Below are 19,016 nucleotides of genomic sequence, written 5' to 3' on the forward strand. Positions count from 1 at the left end.
TATTTGAATGTTTACGGGTATCTCGTTTTCTACCTTTCTTTGGGTTCATTGTCATGTGTATGTCATTCGGTTTTTCTTGACTAGCGAGTTCTACTGAAAATACAGGTTGTTTTGGACAAATTTTGGTTCAGTGGTTAGTTATGTAGTTCTTAAATTTAAGTTAAAGTTCTTAAATTTTCTTTTTATTAAAAAATATAAAAATAATATATAAAAAAAAAAGTTTCACTATATAGATTTTTTAAAAAATCAAATAAAACCAAACCGGTTCTTTGGTTTTTGTTACCTCGAAGTCAAAAAGTCATTTTGGTAAATAAATAGTGTAGCTAGTTTGGTAAATAGAATTCAAAAGTAGCTATTTTGGTAAATAAAGTTGTAAAAATAGTCAGTTTGGTAAAAGATCTGAAATTAACGTGGAAGTTATTGGGAGTTATGGGACAGTTTTTCTTTTTTAGGGGGTTATGGGGAAGTTAGGAACTTTTTTAATTTTTAATTTTCAAAAGTAAGAAATGCACCTAAATTGAGGATTAAGAGTTTGGAGATTTGGGGGTTAAAAGTAGACTAAAATGACATTCTTATTTACGGAGTACATAAATAGGATTTGTTTGATCCAAGTGATTTTATGATTTTGAATAAGTATGGTACTCCTTATTGTTGTTTTGGTGGAGTGGAATTTCAATAAAGTCGTATAAGAAGATTATTTGTCGACTTGTTGTTTTGGCTAATTGGAATTTTTTTTTTTTTTTTAAGGTAAAAATCAGTTAATTGATAAAATAGTCATACGACATGTACAATAGAAATCAAAACTAACAAATACAAAATAATTTGGATCAAATAAAATTCTAATCCGGCAAAACACGATCGTTGTAGATGAGATCTGATAATGATAAATACCCTCTTTCACATCGTTGTTTGATACAACCTTTCACGAGGGGGTCTTTCGATCTGTTGTAGCTTTGGTATTGAATTAAATCCGATTCAACTGATTGTAGACGTAAGAATCACATCCGTTGTAACCCCGCACAAATCTTCATCAATAAATCAACTTTCCCTGCGAAATTAAAAACATGGCCCCAAACTCTCACAAGGAGAGAGATAAAACCCAATAAATGGGTACAAATAACCCAATAAATGGGTAAAAAAGCTCTCCAATAAGGAGAGAATAGAGTTTTTATTCCTAACATGAAATCAAAATCTATGAAAAACAAGAATATATTAAGAGTCTCAGTAATCGTCTTAATAAAGCTAAGTGGAATTTTTATTAATCGTCTTAATAAAAAATAAAAAAAAAATTAGCTACACAGATATATTAAGAGTCTCAGTAATCGTCTTAATAAAGCTAAGTGGAATTTTTATTAATCGTCTTAATAAAAAATAAAAAAAAAATTAGCTACACAGATATATTAAGCAAAAGGTCTTGTGCGCACAAGGTGTACAATAAATTTATTGTACACCAAGATAACTTAACCCCCTTTTTTGTAACTTTAACCTAGTTTTGATTAACTTTTATATTAGTAAAAAAAAAATTGATAGGTAAATATTTTAAAGGGTTAAGTGATTAATTTTATACATTATTAGGTATTTTGATGAAATAAGTTTTACTAAATGAAAAAATTTGTCACTGAAAAATAGATAACTTTTACATATATATGCTTAACTTTTAAGCATTTTGAGTTAACTTTTACTCCGGTGCACAATATTTATTGTACACCCATTGTAAATAAGAATTAGAATCTCAGTAAGGTCGTGTAAGAAGATTATCTGTGAATACATGGAGTAATTTGTAGTCAAAACCGATGATTGTTCTATTAATTCATGCGTCCCAAATACTTATATAATTATTACATGCTTTTAGAATGCTTTCCTTAAAATGTAACAGAGCATGTTCGGCTAAATGACTAGGTTGTTCTCCATATAACATTATAACCCCTTTTGTATGGAAATTTTGGTTAGGTAGTATGGAGTAAGATATTTCTGTTTATAGAAAGATTTTTCTGTTTATAGAAAAACCTTACCAAGAACTCCGACAAAAAATTATAAGCAATAAAATCAAAAAGATTTTGGTAGAAAAACCTCATCTATTTTATAATGTTTAATATAAAATCTAATATAGTAAGAAATAATATAATTGTTTTGATGCCTTTTTTTTCGATAAGGAAAAAAAACCCAGGCGGACTACCTGACACCATCCTTTCGAATGGGTGAATTACAATGACTCCGAGTTATATAACAAACTTCTTGTAGAACAGAACATACAATGAAACTACGTTCTAACCTCATACTACCCAGCTCCAGTTCCAAGTAAACTTAGTGAATAGGCTTCAAAGATAGACGACTAGCCGAACGGTATATGATGATGCTCCATCCTCCGGAAAAATACAAACCCGATGCCCGACACTATATTTATACTAAAGAAAAAAGAATGCTAAATCTAAACTATAAACCAACTCCACAGAAAACCAAGGAAATACACTAGAAAAAACAAAGAAACTAACTTAAAAAATATATACAAGAAATGTAATGAACTCAATATTCACCGAGCCTAAAAACAACTCAATTCTTGATAACTGAGTTTACAATGAAACCACCACCTGCAAATTTCCACACCTGCAAGTTTCCTCACCTGCAAATTTCCACACCTGCAAGTTTACACTGAGTTTTGATGCCCTAAATGTTTACCCGTTCTAGATTGCTAGTCGTAATAATAATTCAAATAATTCAAATGTAAATTAAAAAATCTTCGAATTGATGCTATATTTTGTGTTAATTAGGTACACAAGAGGCTACATGTATAAATAACAATTGAGCTACGTCGCCAACATGTAAATAACCCTGGACTGATTTCTGACAAATACAAAGCTAGAGACAGGAAGAAGAAGAAGAAGAAGAAGAAGAAGAAGAAGAAGAAGAAGAAAGGCTTCCTGTCAAGTTGCTTAGCTGCTGCAGGTGCTTCAACAGCAGGTCCCTGGAGATTGGCAGACACAAATCACTAGTAAGTAGATTTTGACAAGATAACCAAAATAGTAATACAACATTACTTATGCACCAACTATATAGCAGACAAATTTACCTGTGCAAAACGCTTTTCTTTTCATGCCAGTTTCCTCTCCTTGGTACCCTTGTTCTTGAAACGTGCACTGTGCTTAACCATGTAATGTAAATCAAAAAGAAAATATGAAAATCAATCTTTCACATTGCATTTTCTCTTTCTAGTTCGGTCAGGTAACCGGCCCTGTGTTCCAGATTGAGCTTCATGGTGCATCTTTTCCCATAAATTTTCAAACTGACAACGGAAGTCCTTCTGAAACCAGTCCAGTATTTCTGAATGCAACAGGTGAGGATCTTCTTTCCAAGCTTCTTTTAGCATCACACAACTATCAATTGTTCTTGATCTTGTCCTCAACTTGCTTAAAAGATTACCAACACGTTTTTGACCCAATGCTTCCGGTTTCAAGATGCTGATTGGTTGGCTTGCCATGTACGTCTTGTAAGGTTTTATGCATGGTAGGACTTGACCATCAAGCAAAGCATAAGCAAAGACAATTACACGTTGTTGAACATCTTTTATTGGCACCTTGTTTCGTGGGAGTTCCCATAAGTGAGGACCAAAATATGGGGTAATGTAACAAAATACTTGGTCACAAACAGGATCATAAAATGGTTTTGGATCTACTAAAGGTGCTGAATATGTGCACAAGGATCCAGCATGTTTCACCAACCACTCTGACTTCACACTTGTTGCTTCTTGAATGTATGGCCGTTTCGTACAAGTAATCTCTTTATACACCAAATATTCAGGAGCTGCTTTAGAGATAGATGAGGACCGATAAAGAAACACTGTTTCATCAACCAAGGGCACCTGATACCTATTAGCATTGATTCTTTTATCTCCTGATGATGATACACTGACTCCTCTAATACGCTTGGCAATCCTATCTGCCCATCCAGCACAAATAGCTTGGCACAAGACGTCTTCCTCAGTTTCCGAAAGGGGATTCTTTTCAGAAGAGACACTCCAATCATCTTCCACATCTTTTATGGTTCCATGAGTCCATGAGAAGTCTTGCTCCAAACCACTATATCTCTGATTAAACACTAATTGTAATAGTTGCTTTCTCAGCTTGGATATTTCAACCATAATTTTGAGGTGTAGTGTGTTTTCTGTGCAGAACTGAGATGGGTTCTTAGATTGCTCAAAACACTGCAAGGCATAAGCTACAGTTAATGCATCACTCTTAAGGTTAGAGAATTTGGCACGAGAAAGCTTAGAGGTTTTCTTCATTTGCTTCCGTGATAGCTGCTGGTCTCCATTTTTCTGGCTGCTGAGAGAACCAGAATCATCATCCAGCTCTGTGCCCTCGGCATTGGTCTGACTTCTATCAAACTGAAAAGGAAAAGGATTTGACGAGCTCAAGGCAGCAGCTACAGCCACTGCATAACCTAAAACTAGATTTGGCCGTACATTGTTAATCTCCTTTTTTGTAATCTGTATAGCAAGGAGGAGCAACCTAGAGTGGCGTGGGCTCAAGGGATACTGAGCCATTGTCTTGCCCAAAGGTGTCAGCCTACCATCACTATCAAGTGCTTCAAGAGCCATTAAGCATTTCTCTGCTTTCACTAATGCGGTGGCATTAGGCGGGGTTGGGAATGGAAAATTTGCAACCTAAAACATACAGAAATACAAGGACGTAGAATATTAGTACAGATCTCAAAGTAGAATGCAGAAGACACAGAAAATCAAACACCAAGTACAGATATACAAAACAAATTAAAGCCGATAAATGCTATGGTGATTATACAGATATACAAAACACAAAACCCTAGCAAAGACATCGAAGCAGAGCCGAACGAAGTTATCTGTGGTAAGTGGTAGGCATCTACTATAAAGTATAAACCATTTTCCAAAACGATCCTCACTTATTCAGTTATTTGGCATTATCTAAAATAAGTTAATAAACTTAAATTTCAAGTAAAATTGTTAAATCATCAATGATAACCCTGAATAGACTTTCTTGCTATGGAAGAATGAAGTGGGGTCATTTTGGAAAATGACCTATACTAAACAGTTCCCCTAGAATCAAACACCAAGTACTACTTTGGACTTATGAGTAAACCTGGTAAAGCACTACAGTGTTAGCATTATCAGAAACCCATATTGTCCCAGAGAAACTTATTAGCATAAATGAACTAGCATAAATGAACTCTACGGCAATCGGGACAAAATGGGAGCAAGAACAAAAATATAGACTCAAGTTCCAATCCCTTTCTAAAATTAAAACAGGGGATTCTACGATCCTAATGGAGCTCATAGTTACACAAGTCTTGCACCATGAAAGGAAAAAGTTATATTCACAAATCAAAATGTATCTATACAATGCTGGAAAACAAAGACCTGACTTAAAAATCAACGTACGTTCAGACACGAATTTTCAGGTTTAGAAAAAAAAAAACTCAACAGATATTAAAGCATTGAAATTGTATACATATTGACCAATACCTTACACACAACCGCCACAACACGAAATATGGAAATTTGACCCTTTTTTCCAAATCAGAACATTCATCAAAAGTAAACATTTACTTCAGTACTTATGATAGATACAGAAGATACTCACCTTACTAATTGCCATGGATTTCATAAGGAGGATAACACCATCAACAGGAATTTTCAAAATTTCAGGACATGAGAATTCTGGAAATTCATTAGACAAGGCTGCAGCAGAGTAGAGGCGGTAACAACGACCTGGTCCAGTTCTTCCCGCTCTTCCAGCACGTTGATTGGCTGATGCCTGACTTATCCACTGTATTTTATATGATTCCATTCCATTAGAGGGGTTGTACTCTTTCGCCTTTTCCCTTCCAGTGTCAACCACATATCTTATCCCAGGAATTGTTAAAGAGGTCTCAGCCACATTGGTGGCAACAACTACTAGACGCTCCCCTTCCTTTATCTTATCAAATACACGAAGCTGAGCAGCTGCTGGAAGCATAGCATAAAGAGGCAAAACATGTAATGGACCAATAACAGGACCCTTCTTCTCTCCTTTTTCCTTAGTCGAGCTGAAAGGTTGATTTGAACAAACATCCTGTGTAGTAGAATTTAATTCTTTCATGTCTGATGTTTTAGCAGTCTTATCTGTCAAGCCTTCAAAAGAAGCCTTCAAAGAATCAAGGTTTACATCTGTAAAGTCAACACTGCTATCATCCATTTTAGAAGTCTTCTGATCTTCAAGATCTTCATAATCACTTTCAAAACCTGACTCACTGTCTGACTCCGAACTGAAGGAGGAGTATGTGTCGTTGTTGTCTGATTCATCATGACTCTCATCATAACAACTAAACCTGTCCGTTTGTTGTTCAGTCGAGCTTGCATGAGTATTAATGGCTTCATCAATCTCTTTCATATCATACCCATCAATTTGGCCCATGCCGGTCATTGTAGTTGCCTCAATATCTGTACTAACTTCACAACTTCTGGTTTCAAATTGCTTTGATGCTTGACGAAGCATACGGCACAAGTCCTCTACTTCCCTTTGGCCAGTAACAAACACCAGTATGCCACCAGAAGCCAGCCCCCTCTTGTGAATTTTTAAGACCTTCTTATAGGCTTCACCAATATAGTCCGTAAGCACCGTTTTCTTCGAGAAGTGTATTGTTACAGGAAATTCTCTTCCTGAAACTTTTATAACAGGTGGGGGCTTAGGGAATATTGATGTTCCTGAAGTGAAATCCTCAACCCTCATGGTAGCACTCATCAATATTAGTTTTAAAGGGAATATTTTCTTATCAGGCTCAATTTCTCCTTGAACAAGCTGTTGTGCCTCATATTCTCTCTGAAATATATAATAGATTATATGAGAAGACGAAACTAAACAAAATTTGAAACTACAAATAAACCATAAACAACATTTCAGCCCATAGTGATTATAGTATTATGTAAATCTATACAGACTAAGTCAAATACAAAGGACTTCAATACTGATTTCCAATCCACCTATTAAATCAAATATAAAAAACAATTACCTGGCGTGCCTTAATAACACGAGAAAGCATCCCAATAAGAATGTCTGTGTTTAAGCTCCTTTCATGAGCCTCATCCAAAATTATGACAGAGTAACGCTTCAACAAGAAATCACTCTGCATCATCATAACAAAGAAAATTTAGTTGTCTGCATCAATATCAGAAATCCTAGACACCACTAATGTAATCAAATTTGATGCACAATATTAATTTAACCAGACTTTATATGGCCTATTTTGAGAATCGAATCGGTTCTTAATAAGTATTACAGGCTAGTTGCTATTCTTAAATGCAAGTAATTAATTACGTTGGTGAAGCTATTACTGGAATAATTGGCAAGTTATGAGGAATTTGGTGCAGTTCTTCAAATATGGAAGTGAAATAGGTTGGACTTGCATAGAAAGTGCATGGAATATTACATAACAATGACAGCAGCAGCATCAAGTTGCTAGTGGAAGTTGATAGATATCTCTGCATCTGTGTGTAATTTGATCAGATGAAGTGTTTTAAGATGGGTGTGCGTCATTTTAGAGGCTACAAAGTGACATCATTTTGGGGGCTGCAAAGACACAAAACCTCTTCATCCTCAAGAAACCTTGCAACCAAGCTAAGAGGCATCGTGGCGTGCTTCCTTGTTATTGGGTATATGCATATACACTCTTAGCTAGACTCCAATTAGTTATTGGGTAAAGCAATTTCCCCAAGTGGAGACTACTAATGAACCAACCAAGAGATAAGCACGAGAAGAATACATTAATTTCACCAAGTATTACTCCCTCCGTCCCAGATTAGTTATTACACTTTCCTTTTTCGTCCGTCCCAGATTAGTTGTTACACTTCTAAATTAGGAATATCCCCACAATTATTATATTGTCTCTCCCTTCCCACTAAATTTTATTTTGTCCCCACACCCTCTCTCATTCAATTAAAAAAATACCCAACCAACTCCTATCACATCTACTTTTTCAATAAAATAATAATTGATAACCAAACAACCACTTATCACCTAAAACTTTGTGCAAAGGTAAGTATAACAACTAATATGGGACGGAAGGAGTACAATACATCATGGGAATCACAAAGAGCCATGCCAGCTGAAAGCCTGAAAGGCCAAACCGCCATAAGACATAGCAAGAAGTCCAGGAGACTATGCTCGGGTAGAAAACAAAAGGAGCAAATAGTTGCAACTTGCAAGCTAAAAATTATTAGTAGATAAACAAAAGGAATGGCAGCAAGATAGTATCTATTTTTTGTAATAGTTAATCCTTAAATCTTGTGTTTCTCGTGAGAGATTCCTATGTCCAAAATGTCATTTGCTTATCATATCTGTTCAGTATACTGTCTCCACTCTCCACGAGTCAGAAGTACTCCCTCCATTAGAAGAGATTGGCCACCTTTCTATTTTGGTTTATCCCAGTTTGTTGTCTGGGAGTCTGGGACTCTAGGGTAAATAAATACATATTTGCCCAATCAATTTCCCATAATCCCACATTCCCACTATACTAAAATGCTACAGGTTCATTTCTAATCATTAAATGTAGTCCTTCATAATTCGTAATAAACAACAAGGACAATATCTTTGGTGGAGGGAATAAAAAGAAGCCATGTGATTATATTCCTTTGCAATGTTAAGAAGCAAAGAGAAGTAGGGAAACCAAACCTGCAGCTCTCGAAGCAGAATTCCATCAGTCATAAATTTGATGGAGGAGCTTTCTCCAATCTTTTTGTCATGCCTGACTTGAAAACCGACCTCTTTACCAAGTCGAAATCCAAGCTCATATGCTACACGTCTTGCTGTAGAAAGCACAGCAACACGGCGAGGCTGGGTTACCCCAATAACACCCCCTTTCATGGAACAATCTCCTGAGCCATAGCCAGCTTCAAAGAGGAACTGCCAATTGCAATCAAAAAAAGGGGGGTGAAATAAGCTATTGGGAAAACTTGAAATAATTACAGGAAAGTAGCCTTTCTCCATCTCACCTGTGGAATTTGTGTGGTCTTGCCACACCCAGTTTCTCCACTAATGATCACACTACTATGATTGTTTATACTTTCCATTATCTCTTGCTCCATCATAATGACCGGGAGATCCATTCTCGTGTTTTGCACATCTTTTGGTCGTGACACATGTACCACAGTAGGGGCAATTCGAGGTCCTGGAATGGGATCACCTTCGACGCATCTTGTTCCATAAGAATTAACTTGGGGATCACCATTGAGTTCACTCTGAACCAGCAGCCCAATTTTATTAGTCAAGATTAATGCTGAAATAGATTTTAGAAAAGGGTCTCTGGAATCTATAGAGACAGCAGATCAATATATGGAAATAACAGTAATCTGATAGCATGGCAAATAATAAGTATCAACCAACCAGGTCAACCACCGTACTAGGAAAGTAAAGCAATTGATCAGACAGTAAGTACAAAGCCTATTGGGCTCTTACATATATCTGGTTTTTGTTGGAAAAAAAAAAGAAAAAAACAGCTCACAATCATACATATTGCTTATCAGCAAGAGTCAAAATTAAGATTCCCAAACTCAGCACAACAGGCCAGTGAAAAATATAATGTCTGACAATTTATGCAATACTAAGGCCTGCTCCTTTCTTCTTTTGTCTAAGACAAACTCAACGAATTGTCATTTGTTGAACCATCTACTTCTAAGAAAAAGAGATACATCATGGAGCTTAAAAACTAAATTCAAACGAAGCATACTAAAGCATCATGTGTGTTTAAGTTAAGATCTCCTAACATGTAAGTGCTCAGTTTGTATATTCCCAAAATAGAGATACGCTCAAACACTCAAACTACTGATATTCTTTGTTGGAAGCTCAAATATTGCAAGAACTTGAGTATAAATATGCAATTTCATTACTCTAGTGCTCAATAAAATGACAAACTAATGTCATTAGATCAGCAAAGCCAAATACAAATCACATAAAAGATAATCATCACTCCACAATAGCACAACAAGTGTAAATTCTCATTCTGGGATGCCCTAAAAACTAATCCACCTTCCCTTTATAATAAAGATTTTTAAAAACTCTCCTATATGATGCATGACATCTAGGTGTAAAATTATTCTGTGACATTGGACAAGGATCGGGCTAATTAGTAAGCATCCATATAAACCAGCTGATATACTAACCTCTGCAGCAACAGATTTCTTGTCAGTATCAGGGCACTGAATGTGTGATGAATTTCCAGCATCTAGGTTCGTGACTTTGCAGCTATCTCCGATAGCTACCTTAATCAATTCTTCAGGCTCAGTTCCTCCATGATCATCAACACTGTGTTGCTCGTCTGGCCCTTGAGAAGGCACAGAGTAAGTAAAACCATTTGTGGCTACTGTTTCAATAAGCACTGGTTTGAAGGTGACATTTTTATCCGCAACCTCCAATGGAGAGCATTGAGAATCATCAAGTTCACTTTCGCATGATCCAACTTTCTTTCTCTTGGTACCCATATCACTCACAGGTACATCTAAACCAGCCTTAGAAAATTGCATAACCCTCCTACGTTTCTCCTTCGTTGTCTCAGCCTATCAAACAGTAAGAACAAGTCAAGACCCATGAGCAAAAGAAATCTGAGATGACGACCGTGTACTATCTATGTTCGACAATTCCAAACAAATATTCAGATAGGTAGCAAATAAACCCTTTTCCCTCTATTTTCGATGTTCCCGTTCTATTACAGATTCAGGCGAGATAGGCATATGTTTACTCATATGCTTTCTTATCATTAGGGATTGTTCAAATTACTAAATTAACCAATTAATTTGATGAGAACAGATTGACGGTAATCAAGATTAATTTCATAATGGTATGCAATGAAGTTTAAATTTTTAACAAGCAAACATATAAATTATATAAATTGGAGCTGCATAACATTGGAATTAGTGTTTCAAATTCAATTTAGCTTGCTCAAAAAAAACAGTCTATCCTTTTTTCTAATGTAAAAAGGAAGTAAACCCAAAATCTAACCTGACCGATGTTTTGTGAGGACCGGAGAAACGAATATGCATTGTCACTTATGGTATACTTCCTGAAATCATAAATGTGAAAGTTAAACAAGAAAGAAAAACCGATAAAAACTCAGTCATCTAGGAATTACAACAAAATTCAAACATACTCTAAGTTTTCCAAGCTTTTCGACAGCAATAATTGTTGTTCCTTTTCCTCCTACATAACCACACCCAATCACTAATCACTTACGGAGTAAAACTCGGAGAAAAAATAACAACACTGTCACAAAAAGACAAAAATTACCTCCAATTTCTTTAACTTCCTTTTCTGGGAATTACTCAACTTTTTATTTTGACAGCTTATGATCGGCTGAAACACCCGTAAAACACATACCAATATAATTAAACTTGGTGAAGTAGTGAATGAATTAACAGTTTGTAAGCAACTCCATACATACCTGAGAATTCGATTTGACCTTTCGATTTTTTGTCTTAGCAGGCAAAATAAGTGCATTGCTATCACCGGAAGAATCCATTCTACTAACACAAGAAAAAGTGAAAGTGCAAACTTTACTATGCTATACTAGTCAATTGAATAAAACAATTTCGTGTTATTATCATAAATTTGACATTTTGTATAATATAATGAAATTATTTGTAAGAGAAAATTGAAACAAGTACGCACTAAGGTTTATCAATTGAGATAGCTTACAGTCGTGACTCGTGAGTGGGTGGGTAGTGTGGCGGAGAAGATGCGAAGGGGGTGTTGGTCGGCGGAGACAAGACGGCGGAAATTATTTGTATGAACCCAGCGACGGTGGCGGTGCGCGTCCAGGAGAGGAGAGGAGGCGGTTGCGGTGGAGGTTTCCAGCGTTAGGAGAGTCGACGACCTAGATGCTGGAGAGGAGAGAAGATGGCAGCAACGATGGTGGTGCTTTGGGGTGGGTGGTGGTGGGGAAGCAGCAGTGAGAAGCGGGGGGGGGAGAAACGCGGGGAAAGAGCTGAAAGTTTTTTTTTTTTTTTTGAAGGTCAAGGCTGAAAGTTTTGTTTAAGGGAATTTTTTTTGCGAGTAAACCTAAGTAAAGCAAACTAGTAAATGAAGGTCCACGTGTCCAAGTGCTTGGGGTGAATAATAAATCCAAGGACTAGTTAAATTTGCAATTAAATAGTCGGGAGAATAGAAAAATTTAAGCACTTGTAAAAGAATACAATAGAAAGACTATCCTTATGGCTACTGATCTGGCTACTGAACTTGTAAAGGATACAATTGAAAGATTTTATATCCTTATGGTTAGGGGTGCGCAGAAATTGACCGGGTCCTGAATTCGGTCCGGAATCGAATCTGAATTGTCCGGTCCGGACCAGATCGGTGGATTCAGGACCGGACACCGGTCCAAAAGAAAATGAGTTTCTGGATTCCGGACCGGACCGGGTAAAAACAGGAATTTTCCGGTCAAGTTCGGAAACCCGAATACATAAATATATATGCTTTGTATTTTTAATTTCTGCTCTCATATTTAACCTACTCCTCTATTACTCCGCCGACCCTCCAACTTTTCAAGATCTAAATCACCCTCCTCTCTTCCTCTCTCCTCTGTTATTCCTTCTCCTCTCTACTTCTCAGCCCAACCTCCATTATTTACTTCCTCTATCTTTGTTAGTCTTTGTTTTTCTCTACTTCTTATCCCGACCACTTTCTTTCTACTTCTTAGACCACCTGTTTTTCAGATCTACGATTCGATGCGGCGGTGTCGACTATTACAAAGATAATCGGTGAGTTCGTCAAGGGCAATATTATCCCATTCACGTGGCCTTCATCTTAACTAAAGCTAGTAATCGATCCAGAATCATTTAGGCGAACCCTTATCGGTTCACCTTCCACTCCCTTTTACCCTTTTTTATGTAATTTGATGTTTTTAATAAATAAAGGTAATCTTCTTATGGATGTTCTTAGTTCTGATGTTACAAATCTATCCAACTAATATTCAAGTTTAATCATTTGGTCATTCTAAATCGATGTTGTTACTTTTTAGGTATTAAATCCGCTTTTAAAGCTAATGGACTATTGAATGTATGGTACTTCGTATAAGTTTATCTTATAGAACAAAATTTGTAAGTCTATGGTATAAGTTTATTTTATAGATCAAAATTAATGTATATGAACTGTATGTTATGAAGGAAAAATTGGTGTGAAATTAAGTATTCTACTCACCAGTTGATTTTTGAAGGAAAATATTTTTCAAACGAAAATCGCTAAACAGGTCCAACAGGACAAAAACCGGTCCGGACCGGAATTTTCAGGTCCGGACCAGTCTGGTCCGGAATTATTCCAGACCGGTCTCCGAACGAAGAAATTTATAGATTCCGGTTCCGGGTCATTCCGGTTCCGGTCCGGACCGGACCGATTTTGGACCGGTGCACACCCCTACTTATGGCTACTGAACTTGGAAAAGGGTATCATAAAAAGACTTTATCTCCTAGATGCATGATAAAGGTGGAATTAAAGAAATCTTATGACTCAATTGAGTGGTCCTTCCTCTTTACTGTTTTGAATGAGATGGGATTTCCGGATTTGTTTATCAGATGGATTAGGGAATGTGTTACCACTGTTTCCTATTCCATTCTTCTAAATGGGAAGCCTTGTCCTGCTTTCAAAGCCAAAAAATGTCTTAGACAAGGAGATCATGTGTCTCCTTTTCTGTTTGCTTTAGGCATGGACTATCTTTCTCGTTGTATGGCTGATATGAGTGACAATCCAGATTTTAATTACCATCCAAAATGTGAAATTTTTTGAATCAATTATCTAATGTTTGCATGTAACACCCCGACAATTCTCCCTTTTCTAAAGTACTCTTTTAATATAAAACATAGAGAATTATCAAGGCATTATCGCCCGTGTGAAAACGTAACGGCTTATTCAGAATTTTGCAGCGGAAAACATAAAACTAACTTTAGGTTTATAAATAATCGATTACATAGTTAATCCCAAAACCAATCAACGAAAATAAGGTCAACTAACAAGTTTAAAGTCCAATTAAACAAACCCAAGTCAACTTAGCAAATCAAAACTAAATACAAGCTCTCTATTCCCGATCCCAATGATGCAACATCTTCAAACCTGCAGATGGACAATGCTTATTGATCCTTAGAGACTGCTCACCAAAGATTGGGTCATCACAGGATCAATAAGGCATAGCCATGATCAACATGCACAAGCAAAAGTACGTAATCAGCAAAGCTGAGTACTACATACTAAATCAATAATAATCCTAACATGATTCTATTAAACGAACAATCCTAACATGATACTTAATAAAACATAAGCAAGGATAACCAAAACATATTAACTTGAAGACTATATTTGACTGAACTAGACCTTTGTATCATTAACATTATTTTAACTGAAATAGTCAATGGACTGAGCTGTCTACTAGAAACTTCTTCTTCTTCACTAAGGAAGACGAGGTACGGGCGCGACTCCGTAAACCCCAATGACCTGCGATATCGAGGGACTTTTGAATAAAATAGAACCGGTGATCAATCCGGCCCAGAGGAAGCCATAAGCGACCCATGACCCCAACTCCTGATTGTCCGTCACTATAGACGTGCACAGTCTAAAGCTATTGCTACTCAGTTTCACTTTACATGATTTACAGATTAATACTTTATTATGACTCAACAATCACATAAGTCATACAATCAACAATTATTCTCAACTGTTTTTATCTTGGAATTAAGTAAGTGATCACAGAGGTATCAATCAAGACTTATTCCAATTAATTCAACCTTTCCTTTAATACTGAACAACCCCTCTATATAGGTATAAGGTTTCAACTTACTAAACAAGGTCCTCGGCCCTCATAAAGCAGTGAAAAGCTAAAAGGGAACAACGATCAATCGATCTGAATCAATATACATATATATAAAATAATGTAGTGTTCCCAACCAACATGTCTGCATCAATCATCCATACTAACATGTTATAATTCTCATAACGAAATATATATGTTCAACACGTCCACCCAACAATATTAAACATGTAATTTCAACATAACCAAGTTCATCAACAAATTTCAACCTAGATTCAACAAATAACACACATTCCAAGCACACAGGTATGTACGTACCTTGTGTAAACAAATAATAGGCCACTTTAACACTTCCAAAAGTCGCCTAAAGAGAATTCTCCGCCTAAAACAACCAACAAATAATCCCAATCAATTTCTAATCATTGGCAACCATAATAAAGCATTCTAAATGCATCCTAAACATCTTTAGGACCTTCCCCAATATCGAAACTTGAATATTTGATTTCCTAGCATCATAATTATCGAATTCGATGTTTGAAATTCGTTAAAAACTTTTGCAAATATCATACTTAAATTTTCAGCAATATAAATTCGTTTACAAACTTCACCAAGACCAATTTACGTTCTTAGAACATCGAAACAATAAATTTTATAATCCACAACATTCTACCATGATTTACAACCATTAAAAACCTTAAAAAAATCATACTTTAATAATTAAAATCATTATTTCATTTCAATTACATAATCTGAAAATTAATAATTTAATTATGCAAACCTATAATTCTGAAATTCACAATTAAATCATAAAGCTTATAATTTAAATTCAAGAAACGTAATTTAAATTATTAAAACGTCATTAAATTCATTATTTAAACATAATATGTAAATCTGAAAATTCTAGTTAGATCGTAAAAACATGTAATTTAAATTCAAGAACATAATTTAAATTATTAAAACTTAATTAAATTCATTAATTAGTTTAGGGTTTAAGAAATAACCAAAAAGAGAGACAAAAGGGGTGGCTAGCCGGCGGTCAGAGACGGCGGCAACAAACACCGCAAGCTGGTGGTGCAGAGGTGGTGGCTGCGACTGACTCGTGCTTGCGGGATAGGAAGATCGAAGAGGAGTTCCGGCGAGCAAGTGGGAGAACAAGGAGGACGTTGGTGTGGGCGAAGAACGCTGCGGCGCAACGATGTAGGTTGGGCGGCGACGCTGCGGTGGTGCTGCGGCTGAGCGAAAACAAAAACAGAGCAACACCGATTAATTGGTGTGCAAGAAACTGAAACCAAAAGAGAAAAAGAGAAGAACGAAGGAGAGGAGGAAGGAGTTACCGGTCAGAAGGGGAGGTCGACGGTGGTCCGACGGTTGTAGGTGTCCGGCGACTGGTGGCGGCTGGGACAAAGGGACTTGAGCAATTTTTCAGGTTCACGTGAATGGAGGGTTTCACGTGAAGTGAAGGAGAGGAGAGGGTTTGGTATTTGAATACAACACCGCTTAAGATTGTTTTCTAAATTCAATCGTATTTTCGTAATTCAAATTCTTTTTTTTTTTGGCAAGCAAGTAATAAATTCTTTTCAACATCAAATTCTAAATTATTTTTTTTTGATTTCATAAATCGTTAAATATTTAGAACGTAATTAAAATAAAATAAATATACGTTAATTATATATTTATTACTAAAATTCATAAATTCTATTTAAATATAAATAATATACGTTAAAATATATTAATAAAATTTATAAATTTACGGGGGATTACAATCTACCCCTCTTAAAAGAAGTTTCGTCCCGAAACTTGATACGAAATTTCCCACATTTTCCCCAAAAGTTTTTAACTTATTCTTACTAGAGAAGTATTTGTGCCACCTATGTGCACTCTTTTTCCAACTCAAATCTGCTTGTGTTACTCATGAACACCTTTTTCTTATGCGGAGAATTTATTTGCTTTGCACCAACATGTATAAGTTGCTAAAAATTAGCATAAAATGCATAAAATTGTTATAAAAATAGGTAAAAAGCGCGAATTTCTATCGCATTCTACCCCCTTAAAGAAAACGAGTTACGCCCTCGTAACTCATCTCAGGGAATAACTTTGGATACTTCCACTTCAACGAATTATGTCCCCAATACAATATTTTCACTCAAATCATTCCAGCAATGGACTTTTACACTTTTTCCACACAATGCCTCAACATGTGACATCGTAATGCGCGCATGGAAACTATCGATGCACGAAAATTCAATCAAATCTAAATGATCTCCCAACTTCTCTTTAAAGTCAATAGTACATGCTCTCAACATATCTCCCATGGTTTGGTTAGTGCTCTCAGGCTGACCATCGGTTACAGGGTGGAAAGCAGTATCATTTTCAATGTTGTCCCCAAGATTCAACTGGACCCTTTTTGCTAAAATTTCAAACTTTTATGGTCGATAAGGATCTTACATGTTGCCCTATAAAGGTAATGTCTCCAAATATTCACAGGTAACACAGTGGCAGCTAGCTCTAGGTCATTCGTAGGGTAATTAGCCTCATAAGGTTTCAATTGACACAACAACAGGTGCGGAGGTCAAACATTCCTTTAAAATCTGGAAAGCTTCTTCACATTTCTCACTCCACTTGAATTTCGATTCCTTTTTCAACAAGTTGGTCACTGGTTTTGTTAGGTTATGATACATATGATATTACATAAATCATGCGGAAACAACCATTAACCCAGGATTACATATTATTTACACATAATCATATAGCATAATTTAGATGCATACTCTTTGTTGCGTGCCCTCCCTAGCTGCGCCCGAACCGAGCAAGAACAAGTCTTTAGGACTCCAAGTGTCGTCCCTCTGTAGATAGTCCACAGCACGTCCGGATCCGCCTTAAGATTGACCAACTAGAATCGCCCTTAAGGTACTAGAATTTTCGGCACTTTTGAGCAAGATGTGTTGCTGAATTTTTCTCTCAAAAACTCACTTTGAATACTTTTAAAAATCATTATAAATTGTGAGCCCAAGCCACATATTTATAGGGGTATGGAAAGGGAATCGGAATCCTATTCAGATACAAATTAATTAAACCTAGAATCCTACAAGAACTCTAATTTAATTAATTTATCAAATAGAATTAGGAATTTAATCATTAACCGAACTCTGCACGTTTTAGGAAACGTGCACGAACACAAACACTTACGCACACACACACGGCAGCCACGATGGGCCGCCCATGCGTGCGCACGAGCAGCAGCCCACGCAGCGAGGCCTGCGCGAGCCACAAGCCCACGCAAGCATCCGCGCGCGCTGCGCGCGCTGTGCGCGCTGCCACGGCCTGCTGGGCCTGGCCTTGCGCTGGGCCTGGCGTGGCTGTTTGTGCGGCGCGCTTGGCTTGCTGGGCGATGGCCTGGCTTCGTGCTGGGCCCTCGTCCGGCAGGCCTCGTCCGATGCTTATTCGTACGATACGCTTCCGATTAAATTTCCGATTCCGGAATTCATTTCCGATACGAACAATATTTAACATTTCCGATTCCGGAATTAATTTCCGTTTCGAACAAATATTTAATATTTCCGTTTCCGGAATTATTTTCTGATTCCGGTAATATTTCCGATTCTGACAATATTTCCGTTTCCGGCAATATTTCCGATTCTGGTAATATTTCCATTTCCGATAATATTTTCCGATACGTACCATGTTTCCGTTTCCGGCAACATCTACGACTTGGATAATATTTATATTTCCGATACGATCCATATTTCCGTTTCCGGTAATATCATCGTTTCCGGAGTATTCATTTCTTGCATGTGACGATCTCAGCTCCCACTGAAACCAAGATCCGTCGATTCCGAATATCCATAGATAGAGTATTTAATGCCATTAAATACTTGATCCGTTTACGTACTATTTGTGTGACCCTACGGGTTCAGTCAAGAGTAAGCTGTGGATTAATATCATTAATTCCACTTGAACTGAAGCGGCCTCTAGCTAGGCATTCAGCTCACTTGATCTCACTGAATTATTAACTTGTTAATTAATACTGAACCGCATTTATTAGACTTATCATAGAATGCATACTTGGACCAAGGGCATTATTTCCTTCAGTCTCCCACTTGTCCTTAGGGACAAGTGTGCATTTCCTAATTCCTTTGTCGCTCGATGCTTGCTCTTGAACATAAGGTAAGAGTTGTCATCCTTATTATGTCCAGAGGTGTTCCTCGGTTTCAGAGTTCAACTGATCA

At 36.7% G+C, this 19,016-nt stretch overlaps 1 protein-coding gene and 1 long non-coding RNA gene across 4 annotated transcripts; both read right to left on the bottom strand.

Moving 5' to 3' along the window:
• Positions 1-2,693: 2,693 nt before the first annotated feature.
• Positions 2,694-11,978, bottom strand: LOC110801550 (ATP-dependent RNA helicase DEAH13). Of its 3 annotated transcripts, none has more exons than XM_022006905.2 (12): positions 11,694-11,978; positions 11,440-11,518; positions 11,286-11,351; positions 11,149-11,198; positions 11,001-11,061; positions 10,166-10,558; positions 8,999-9,244; positions 8,679-8,909; positions 7,021-7,134; positions 5,613-6,830; positions 3,068-4,660; positions 2,694-2,962 (listed from the first exon to the last, which is right to left on the bottom strand). In XM_022006905.2, exons 2-11 carry the CDS (start codon positions 11,515-11,517, stop codon positions 3,179-3,181), a joined length of 3,939 nt encoding a protein of 1,312 aa, XP_021862597.1. In that variant the 5' UTR covers position 11,518; positions 11,694-11,978; the 3' UTR covers positions 2,694-2,962; positions 3,068-3,178. The 3 variants fall into 3 exon arrangements, with proteins under 3 accessions (XP_021862597.1, XP_021862596.1, XP_021862598.1); XM_022006904.2 differs by having other exon boundaries at positions 11,440-11,521; XM_022006906.2 differs by having other exon boundaries at positions 11,667-11,978.
• Positions 11,979-13,914: 1,936 nt separating this feature from the next.
• On the bottom strand, positions 13,915-16,246 carry LOC130462410 (uncharacterized). The gene is made up of 4 exons (XR_008922542.1): positions 16,125-16,246; positions 15,792-16,022; positions 15,109-15,172; positions 13,915-14,133 (listed from the first exon to the last, which is right to left on the bottom strand). It is a non-coding gene; the product is annotated as an uncharacterized lncRNA (long non-coding RNA).
• Between the last annotated feature and the right edge of the window lie 2,770 nt (positions 16,247-19,016).

This window comes from Spinacia oleracea, chromosome 6 (assembly GCF_020520425.1).
Source record: "Spinacia oleracea cultivar Varoflay chromosome 6, BTI_SOV_V1, whole genome shotgun sequence".
Lineage (NCBI taxonomy): Eukaryota > Viridiplantae > Streptophyta > Magnoliopsida > Caryophyllales > Amaranthaceae > Spinacia > Spinacia oleracea.